Source organism: Sphaerodactylus townsendi, linkage group LG01 (assembly GCF_021028975.2).
Source record: "Sphaerodactylus townsendi isolate TG3544 linkage group LG01, MPM_Stown_v2.3, whole genome shotgun sequence".
NCBI lineage: Eukaryota > Metazoa > Chordata > Lepidosauria > Squamata > Sphaerodactylidae > Sphaerodactylus > Sphaerodactylus townsendi.
In genome coordinates, this window is record NC_059425.1 from 180,416,704 (window position 1) to 180,427,620 (window position 10,917).

General features: G+C 49.3%; 1 protein-coding gene across 1 annotated transcript in view; it reads left to right on the forward strand.

Annotated features, from left to right (window-relative positions):
• Positions 1 to 9,048, forward strand: part of ANKEF1 (ankyrin repeat and EF-hand domain containing 1) — a 34,945-nt gene extending 25,897 nt beyond the window's left edge. The window contains exons 8-10 of the mRNA XM_048510488.1: positions 1,785 to 1,996; positions 5,929 to 6,078; positions 7,982 to 9,048. Of these exons, the coding sequence (XP_048366445.1) occupies positions 1,785 to 1,996; positions 5,929 to 6,078; positions 7,982 to 8,143 (524 nt within the window). The 3' untranslated portion in view covers positions 8,144 to 9,048. The remainder of the gene's footprint in view (positions 1 to 1,784; positions 1,997 to 5,928; positions 6,079 to 7,981) is intronic.
• The last annotated feature ends 1,869 nt before the right edge of the window (positions 9,049 to 10,917 follow it).

A 10,917-nucleotide genomic window follows, 5' to 3' on the forward strand; every position in this document is an offset into this window, starting at 1 on the left:
TAGCTTTAAAATGAGATTATACAGATTCATGGAGGAGGGCTCCATCAGTGGCTACTGGCCGTGGTGGCTAAAGGGACCCTCCATGTTCCAAGGCAGGCAACCTCTGAATCCCAATGCCAGGAGACCACTTCAGGAGAAGGCTTGGGGTCTATGCCCTGTTTTTTGGTCCTCCAGAGTAACTGTTTGGTTACTGGGTGAGTTTGGTTTGGTTACTAGATGCTGGATTAGATGCCGGTCTGATCCAGCAGGACTCTTCTGGAGCCAGTAGTGTGATGTGGCAGCGAAGAAAGCCAGTGCCATTCTAGGCTGTATCAGTAGTATAGTGTCTAGATCGAGGGATGTAATTGTACCTCTCTGTTCTTCAAGCTTGTTTGCTGCTGCTGCAGAGACTAGGATCAGTAGTAATTGGTTCGTGGTGGAGAAAAGAGATTCCACTTTAACATCAGGGAAAACTTCCTGACAGTAAGAGCTGTTCGACAATGGAATGCACTACCTCGGAGTGTGGTGAAGTCTCCTCCTTTGGTGTTTTTTTAAACAGCTGGATGGTCATCTGTCAGGGGTGCTTTGATTGTGTATTCCTGCATTACAGGGGGTTGGACTTGATGGCCCTTGGGTCCAGGGGCGTAACGAGGCAGCCCTGGGAAAACTGTAGCCCTGGGTAAAACCTGAGTTGGATGCCCCCCCCCCCCCATGGGCGGCCACTCCACCATGACCAAAACATTTTTTGCACCAGGACATTGGTGCCTGCAGGGGGTGAAGTTTTTAGACATATCAGCACCAAAAGTTCAGCATATCATCAGGGGACTGTCCTTATGCTACTCCCCAAGTTTAGTGAGGTTTGGTTCAAGGAGTCCAAAATTATGGACTCCCAAAGGGGGTGCCCCATCCCCCATTGTTTCCAATGGGAGCTAATAGGAGATGGCGGCTACAGTTTTGAGGGTCCATAACTTTGGCCCCCCTGAACCAAACTGCACCAAACTTGGGGAGTGCCATCATCTCCAGATGATACCCTGAAATTTTGGTGCCGATACATCAAAAAATGCACCCCCTGCAGGAACATACTAGAAATTTGCCCAAGAATCTTTGTTCTGCATTGAGTTTTCTGCATTGCTGTCAATGGGGGTTGCAGGCTGTGGGGGGCACATTTCTGAAGGCACAGTCTCAAAGCTTTCAGGGCATCATCAGGAGACTGCCCTAATGATACCCCCAAGTTTGGTGCAGTTCGGTTCAGGGGGGCCAAAAATTATGGACCCTCAAAACTGTAGCCCCCATCTCCTATTAGCTCCCATTGGAAACAATGGGGGATAGGGGCACCCCCTTTGGGAGTCCATAACTTTGGACTCCCTAAACTAAACCTCACCAAACTTGGGAGGTAGTATAAGGACAGTCTCCTGATGATACGCTGAAATTTTGGTGCCTCTAGCCTAAAAACTGCGCCCCCTGCAGGCCAAAAATGGAAAACCACTAAAATACCCAAAAACGAACGCAGCATTTTGATGCCCCCCATAAGGTGATGCCCTGGGCAGCTGCCCACCTTGCCCAATGGGCATTACGCCAGTGCTTGGGACCTCTTCCAACTCTATGATTCTTCTGATGTTCTTTGCACTGGTACACAGCTTCAAGAAGGTGAACTGGACGTACCATTGCACACATCTTCAACGAAAAACAGGAAGGGGGTTATTTATCACCCTTGGTCTGGGGGAAAAGGCTCTTTTGGAAAACAGCGTACAGAGAGGAGCTCTGCTTTTCCAGCACTTAATGCGATTTGCCTTTTTTGCAAACAGGTCAGAATGCTCTGGAGATCGCCAGGGCCTATGCCGACAACCGTTTAATCCACTTCGTACAAGACACGCTGGATCAATTGCCCAGGCCGCCCGAAAACAAAGTAGATAAGCAGAAAAAGAAAAAAGGCGCCAAGCCCAAAGCGCCAGCCCCGGCACCGACTCCGAAGCCCAAGCCTTCAGAATCCGTTGTGAAAGAGCCAGGAAAAGAAGAGGTAGGATCCCAGGGCTAGCAAAACTGGGCCCTTGAGCGGAAGGTCTGCCCTGAAGAACGGATGCCAGTCGGCCGCACTGCCACACTGAGAGCAAGCTTTAGGCCCCTTCCGCACGTGCAGAGTAATGCACTTCCAATCCACTTTCATAATTGTTTGCAAGTGAATTTTGCTACTCTGCACAGTAAAATCTAGCTGCAAAGTGCATTGAAAGTGGATTATTCTGCATGTGCGGAAGGGGCCTTAGAGCTGGAAAGCCAAACTGCTTTGTTGCAAGGGTCAAATATAACATAAATGTGACTCGGCTGGGCCCTCGGTGGGGGAGGAGGGTGGCAGCCTGGACCCCATGCAAGGCCATCTTAACACATGGGCACGCTGTTCTCCATGAGTATAGTGCCCCATGTTAATCTATGTATTTTGTGACTGGCTGTCGAAAAAATTAATACAGCGGAACCTCGAATTTCGTCCATAATCCGTCCGAAAGCCATCGACTAAATTCGAAATTGACTAAATTCGAGGCGAATTTTCCCATAGGAATCAACGCAAACCCAGTTAATTCGTTCTGGACACCCCAAAATAATGGCAAAACCGCCATCTTTTGAGTAAAAATACAGTGTTTAGTGAATATTAAAGACAACTTCACATGATGAAAAGACCATTTCAGACATTCAAGATGAACATTCAACCTGAACATGAACATTTAACCTGCAGAAACTTATTCTACGGAAGGAAATTCTGTCTTATGCACACATTCTGGGGTCACTTCGCACACACACACTCTAATTAAAGGAGCCAAAAAGTTCATCCTTTTGGTTTTCCAAAAGCTGCCCCACACAACACTAACTAAAATGAGTCAAAACTTTACTTTCTCCACTACACTTTCTCCAGAAGCCCCCCCCCCGACAACTAACCACTGCACGTCAAAGGAGGCAAAATGAACGTGCCACAAAGCAGGCAAAGGTTGCACCCTCTCCCCCCCCCCCATACACATTGCTTAATTACCTGGCACTAAGTAAGCTTTCTCACAACCGAAACTCTCAATACTGCACAGTAGCTCTGTTCTCTGCAGTTCTCAGCAGTCCCTTTGGCCCCATTACAAAAGGAAAGGGCAATTAGTTTCACTTTCATCTTTTTTGCACCAAACAAAATTTGAGGCGATCGACAAAATTCGAGACAAATTTTCAGGGGGGGAAATCGATGAAATTCAAAACCGACGAAATTCGAGGTCGATGAAATTCGAGGTTCCACTGTACCGTACTATACTAAGCTATAAATATTTGTTCTTGGAAAATGCATAGATAGACAATGAACAACATGACTGTTAAATTTTTATAACAACAAGCGGACATTGGCATCGCCTCTGATTTAGAATCACGGTCACCTCTGCAACTACATTGAAAGCCAGCATGGTGTAGTGGTTAAGAGCAGGTGCGCTCTAACCTGGGTTCGATTCCTCAAGCTCTGCCACTTGAGCTGTGGAGGCTTATCTGGTGAACTAGATTATCTTTTGCACTCCAACACATGCCAGCTGGGTGACCTTGGGCTAGTCGCAGTTCTTCGGAGCTCTCTCAGCCCCACCCACCTCACAGGATGCTTGTTGTTGAGGGCAGGGGAAGAGAAAGAAGATTGTAAGCCCCTTTGAGTATCGTTACAGGAGAGAAAGGGGGATATAAATCCAAACTCCTCCTCCTCCTCCTCTTCTTCTTTCCTCTCACTCCATTTCTTTTTCATTTAATTTCAGAAGAGACAGTGGGGTGTAGTGGCTAAGAGCAGGTATACTCTAATCTGGAGAACTGGGTTTGATTCCCCACTTTTCTGTATGAATGGCTGGGTGTGGTCACAGCTGGGTGTGGTCACAGTTCTTCGGAGCTCTCTCAGCCCCACCCACCTCACAGGGTGTTTGTTGTGAGGGGGGAAGGGAAAGGAGTTTGTAAGCCCCTTTGAGTCTCCTTTCTGGAGAGAAATCCAAACTCCTCCTCCTCCTCCTCCTCCTCCTTCTTATTGTTTTTGTATCTCACACACTACATTTTTATTTCTGTACACTGCTTTGCCAGTGGGCCTACGATACTGTTAAGATGGCCCTGGGCTGGGAAGGTCCCAGAAGGCTCACCAGCCCAGATGAAGGGGGGGGGTGCGGCTACCTCAGCTGGTGGACCTGTAGGAGGTTCGCCAGTCCAGAACGGCTCTGGGGGGGGGGGCAAGCAGTTGCTTCAGCTGGCAAGCCCACAGCAAGGTGAGGTGAGTGCCTGGACTGGCAAACCTACAGCGGGGTGGGGTGCGTGCCTAGACCGGCAAGTCTGCTGCAGGCTCACCAGTCCAGGCACCCACCCTACCCTGCTGTGGACTTGCCATATCAAGAGCGGGATTCCCTCAGCTGACTTGTGGGCCTGCCAGCTACAGACGCAAGCAAAACGTCAGGAGAAAAATCTGCTGGAACACGGCCATACAACCTGGAAAACCAAGAAAGAAGTTATTAGGGAGTGGGACGCTCCTGTTTTTGTTTGTGTTAGGTTTGAGCGGAATATTTTGGTTTGGATATTTCTGTCTGTTTTTTTTTAGCAGCTCAACAACGAGGGGGTCTTTTTTTCTATTCCTGCATAGCAGGAGATTCTGCACAAGGCCCAGAAATCATTTCAGCATACACAGGGATCTTTCCCAATTCCCCCTTTCCATCCCTCGGCATAATCAACACTGTTCTTTCTGCCCTTCTTATACTGCACATCTTGCTCTTCTGACAGTTTTAGGTCCAGCTTCTCTGCTTTAACCTCAGTTAAGTTCTCGGACCTTCCTACCAATGCAAAAATCCCCAAAGAGAATGATAACAAAGAATCTCTTAATAACAGACTGACACAACAAAGTTAAAAAAAACCCAGAACTATCCTTTAGGGTATATAATTTCTACTGTAAAAACTTGGCCACCAATTCACCAACTACAAGATCAGGGTTATTTAGCAAGTATAAGATCTTTTGAGTATTTGAAATCCTGTCACAGTTCAAGGGAAGAGCATTTGCATATTTTCCCCTAATTCCCTCATATTTAGTGCAATAGAAAAGGGAATAGGTTAAAGTTTCCAATTGATTAGAGTTACAGGAGCAAAATCTCTTCATGCCCTCTATTTTTTTAAAAAAAATTCTACCATATAGCAGCGCTGAAGGCAGAACCTAGCCAATGATACAGCTCTCCTAAGGCTAGGATTCAGCATTATGCATATATAATCTGCTACGCATCCCCATTTAAATGGTATCGAGGAGCTAAGGGGTGAACATGTTTTGGATGCCGCTACAAATAGGTTTTCAGATTCTGTTTCTAGTAATCTTTCTTTCAAACTGTTGTAGGTTTCAGCATGGGACAGCATACTCAAGGATTCAATAGTAATGCCAATTTCTTCAATTTTGTTCGTAATTAATGGGAGCCAGTTGTAAAATTTGGATCCTGTTATCATTAGATATAAACAGCTTGAAGGGTCCTGTTGAAAATGGACACGTAACCAGAAGCTAAACATTCTCAACCAGGCTTTTGTTTCTAAGGTTGGTTGTTTAGTTTCTTAACACAATGCCTCATAGGGCCCGCAATTTGGCAGCCCCATGCTTTTGTGTCAAAATTTGAGCGGACCGAATTTAAAGAGTAATTTACTGATTTAATTCAAATGGCGGCCCCATACAAAAAATTGAGATTTTATTTTGGCATTAAAAACTTTCAAAGCAGCCGGAATATACTGGTTTCCCTTGCTGTAGAAGAAGCGCAGTATTGCATTTGAGTTTACTGAGGCCATATCGAGGGCTACTTTCTGTTGGGTAGACCATGATAGATTATGGCTGAATGTTATCCTTTGTGGCATTCCACCCTTGGCCTTTTGGGTGTGTAACAAAAAACCCTGCGCTGTTTATCCTGTCTGCCATGTGGTAATGTTTTTGTTTTGTGTTTTCATTTTAAGGTCAAGGAACTGCCCCAGCCAGAACCTGTCATTGAGAAATCTGTCTTCGAAGAGAAGAAAGAATCTCTCAGGGATAACGTTGTCCACCTGAATTCCTTGATAACGAGAGGAGCCACCAGAAAACTCGATATCACGTTTACGCCAAAGAGGGTGAGTGCTCCTGACGAAACCGGCTTTTCCGTTTACACCGAAATTCTGTGTTTTGTGGGTGCTCAGCCTTTCACCCCCTTTCGGGGGGACCATGACTCAGTGGTACAGCATCTGGTTGGCAGACAGTGCTGCCAGCAAGCAGGGACATGGCTGGGTCTGATCACTCAGGGCAAAGCAGGCAGCAAGCACAAGCGTGGTCAGGTCACAGTCCAATAGGTCAAGGCAGGGGGCAGGCAAGGCGTGGTCAGATCACAGTCCAATGGGTCAAGGCAGGTGGCAGGCAAGGTGTGGTCAAGTCACAGTCCAATAGGACAAGGCAGGTGGCAGGCAAGGCATGGTCAGGTCACAGTCCAATAGGACAAGGCAGGTGGCAGGCAAGGCGTAGTCAGGTCACAGTCCAATAGGACAAGGCCGGTGGAAGGCAAGGCATGGTCAGGTCACAGTCCAATAGGTCAAGGCAGGTGGCAGGCAAGGTGTGGTCAAGTCACAGTCCAATAGGACAAGGCAGGTGGCAGGCAAGACGTAGTCAGGTCACAGTCCAATAGGACAATGCAGGTGGCAGGCAAGGCGTGGTCAGATCACAGTCCAATGGGTCAAGGCAGGTGGCAGGCAAGGTGTGGTCAAGTCACAGTCCAATAGGACAAGGCAGGTGGCAGGCAAGGCATGGTCAGGTCACAGTCCAATAGGACAAGGCAGGTGGCAGGCAAGGTGTGATCAAGTCACAGTCCAATAGAACAAGGCAGGTGGCAGGCAAGGCGTAGTCAGGTCACACAGTCCAATAGGGCAAGGCAGGTGGCAGGCAAGGCATGGTCAGGTCACAGTCCAATAGGACAAGGCAGGTGGCAGGCAAGGCGTGGTCAGGTCACAGTCCAATGGGTCAAGGCAGGTGGCAGGCAAGGCGTATTCAGGTCACAGTCCAATGGGTCAAGGCAGGTGGCAGGCAAGGCGTGGTCAGGTCATAGTCCAATAGGTCAAGGCAGGTGGCAGGCAAGGTGTAGTCAGGTCACAGTCCAATGGGTCAAGGCAGGCGGCAGGCAAGGCATGGTCAGGTCACAGTCCAATGGGTCAAGGCAGGTGGCAGGCAAGGCGTGGTCAGGTCACAGTCCAATGGGTCAAGGCAGGTGGCAGGCAAGGCGTGGTCAGGTCACAGTCCAATAGGACAAGGCAGGTGGCAGGCAAGGCGTGGTCAGGTCACAGTCCAATAGGACAAGGCAGGTGGCAGGCAAGGCGTGGTCAGGTCACAGTCCAATGGGTCAAGGCAGGTGGCAGGCAAGGCGTGGTCAGGTCACAGTCCAATAGGACAAGGCAGGTGGCAGGCAAGGTGTAGTCAGGTCACAGTCCAATAGGTCAAGGCAGGTGGCAGGCAATGCGTGGTCAGGTCACAGTCCAATGGGTCAAGGCAGGTGGCAGGCAAGGCGTGGTCAGGTCACAGTCCAATAGGTCAAGGCAGGTGGCAGGCAAGGTGTAGTCAGGTCACAGTCCAATAGGTCAAGGCAGGTGGCAGGCAATGCGTGGTCAGGTCACAGTCCAATGGGTCAAGGCAGGTGGCAGGCAAGGCGTGGTCAGGTCACAGTCCAATAGGACAAGGCAGGTGGCAGGCAAGGCGTGGTCAGGTCACAGTCCAATAGGACAAGGCAGGCTGGGAATCAACAAAGAACCAAGCACATGGCTACAGTTTGGTGTGAGGGCAAGACTTGTGGGGGGGGGGGCGCTCTGGGTGCCTAGCGCCCCCCACCAGCAGCACCCAGGGCACAAGCACTGGCATGTCGCACCCTAGTTATGCCTTAGGAAGGTTGCCACTGCTGCCTTGAGCTGTCGAATATGACAAGAAAGTCCGGGTGACAACGTGGTGTTACATATATGAAATCCTGTCGCAGTGTAATTTCTGGATTTTTGTTTCAAGATATGGAGTCCAGAATCAACAACCGAAGACCTCTTAAAGAAGAGGGAGCTGCGTCGACAGCGCTTCACTTACGAGGTGGACTTTGAGGACTTCATGATGCCCTTTCAGAAGAATTTCATGCAGAAAGCCCGTAACTTAACCCAGGCTTTGGCCTTACGCTGATCACTGTGCCATTTCTGCACAGATAGAAACGAGATGAGCTTAAGAAGAGATGCCACTGAGGCCTAATCATGTTGCTTCTAACTGTGACAAACTTTTGCTCTCTCTTTTTTTTGGGTTATGCAATTTTAACACGGTGCCTGGTTGAAGTCTCAGCTGAGCTGCGATTCGCTGAGACTTTGGAAATGGGTCCCGCTTTCCCCCCTTAGCAATGAGTTTGAAAGCTAAGGGCCGGGCACTCGCCGGGAATTTTCTCTGGTGAGTTCTGTCAGTGGAGCAGCATAGAGGGAGGTTGCAGGTTTGCACCCCGAGGGGGGATTGGCCGATGAAGCCACCCTTCAACCAGGAGAAATCCTTTGTGAAATCCAAGCTGATAGTTATTGAGTGGCGGGTGTAACGTGGTTGGAAACTGTGCTTTGTTACCCTTTCCCAGTCATCTGAAATCATAATCCAGCTCATTGCTTGGGAACACAAATGTATCCTGCAGCAGGAACTGGGAGGCCAAGTATTTTCAGGTGCTATAAATGTCTGTTCTACTGAGCCATGTTGCTCTGAATCTAGGTCAGATCCAGAACTGATGCGAGGCTGTCAACATTCCCCCGGGAAGAATGCCCTGCTGTTGCTAGCAACGGCTTTCCTTCTGTGCACGTGGGAGCATTTGGGACAGGAAGCAGTCTTTGGTTCAGTGCAGTGCAGCAATGCGGTCTGTGATTTCTGGAGGCTTGATCCAGGGCTTTGCATCGAGGTATTACTAAGAACAACATTGGGAAAAGAGCCAGTGCGATGTAGTGGTTAAGAGCAGGTAGACTATAACCGGGTTTAATTCTCCACTCCTGTACATGAGCCGTGGACTTTTATCAGGTAAACTGGATTTGTTTCCCCACTTCTCCACATGAGTGTTAGACTCTTATCTGATGGACCAGATTTGTTTCCCCACATTCTTCCTGGGTGACCATAGGCTAGTCCCAGTTCTTCAGAGCTCTCTCAGCCCTAGTCACCTCACAAGGGGGCTTTCCCCACTCACCTTCTGCTGCGCGCCGCTCTCGCGCCCCCTCAGCGCGCGTCATTCCTGGCGCGGTCTTGGGGTTCCCCACGACCCCGCAATCCGCGCGGGGTCAACAAAAGGTGCCGTTTCTTCAGCGCCAGGAATGACGCATGCTGAGGTGGTGCAAGAGCGGCAGCGTCGGGGCGGCTGCGTGGTTGCCGCCCTTGCAAGTGGGGAGCGCCGCTGGACCCCGCGCTACTTTCCCGGAGTAGCGTGCAGCAGAAGGTAAGTGCAGAAAGCCCCAAGGTGTCTGTTGTAGGAAAGGAAGGGAAGGCGTTGGTAAAATGCTTTGAGTCTCCTTAAAGGTAGAGAAAAGCAGGATATAAAAGCCAACTCCTCTTCTGGTTGTGGTGGGTTTTCTGGGCTGTGTGGCCGTGGTCTGGTGGATCTTGTTCCTGACGGTTCGCCTGCATCTTTGGCTGGCATCTTCAGAGGTGTATCACAGAGGGAAGTCTGTTTCACACTGTGTCCAGAGAGAAGGAAATGTTTTAGTGGAGTATAAATTTTATGTCCCAGGATGGGGAACCAATCAGTAAGTGTTTGGGTGGATCTTGCTAGGCAAAGGTGTAGTTGATAGCATAGTACTGCAGGTGGGGGTTTTCAGTTGAGGAAGTGAAAAAACCCCACCTGCAATACTATACTATCATATAGCAAGTTCCACCCAAACACTTACTGATTGGTTCCCCACCTGGGGACATGAGAATTTATACCCCACTACAACATTCCCTTCTCTCTAGACACAGTGTGTAACAGACTTCCCCCTGTGATACACCTCTGAAGATGCCAGCCACAGATACAAGTGAAACGTCAGGAACAAGATCCACCAGACCATGACCATGCAGCCTGGAAAACCCACCACAACCAGTTGAATCTGGCCGTGAAAGCCTCCGACAATACAGTGGCGTAGTGGCTAAGAGCAGTGGCTAAGAGCAGGTGCACTCTGATCTGGAGGAACCGGCTTTGATTCCCAGCTCTGCCGCTTGAGTTGTGGAGGCTTATCTGGGGAATTCAGGTTAGCCTGTACACTCCCACACACGCCAGCTGGGTGACCTTGGGCTAGTCACAGCTTCTCGGAGCTCTCTCGGCCCTACCTACCTCACAGGGTGTTTGTTGTGAGGGGGGAAGGGCAAGGAGATTGTCAGCCCCTTTGAGTCTCCTACAGGAGAGAAGGGGGGGATATAAATCCAAACTCTTCTTCTTCTGTTTATCCAAGAGAGCAGACGGCAACCACACATGTTAAAACCAAGTCCTGAGACTTGCAGCTGCATTCTGATGTGGGAACAAAGGGCAGTTGAATTCCACTTTGCCACCAATACGGCATTTGCAGCTGCCTCTTGTCCTTTTCACCTTTTTTGACTACCACATAGACCCAGATCAGATGCTTCCTGTCTCAATCCAGGGAAGATACTTTGGGGGAATCAGGGCCTCAGTTCCACATTACGGAGAACACAAGTTGGGTCCACTGTATCACAGTAAAACATGAGTTCTTCAGTTTCAGTGCTTGCAGGATCCAATTCAGATCACAACTGTAGTTTATCTGACTTGGACATAAGAACATAAGAACAAGCCAGCTGGATCAGACCAGAGTCCCTCTAGTCCAGCTCTCTGCTACTCGCAGTGGCCCACCAGGTGCCTTTGGGAGCTCACATGCAGGAGGTGAAAGCAATGGCCTTCTGCTGCTGCTGCTCCTGAACACCTGGACTTTTAAGGCATTTGCAATCTCAGATCAAGG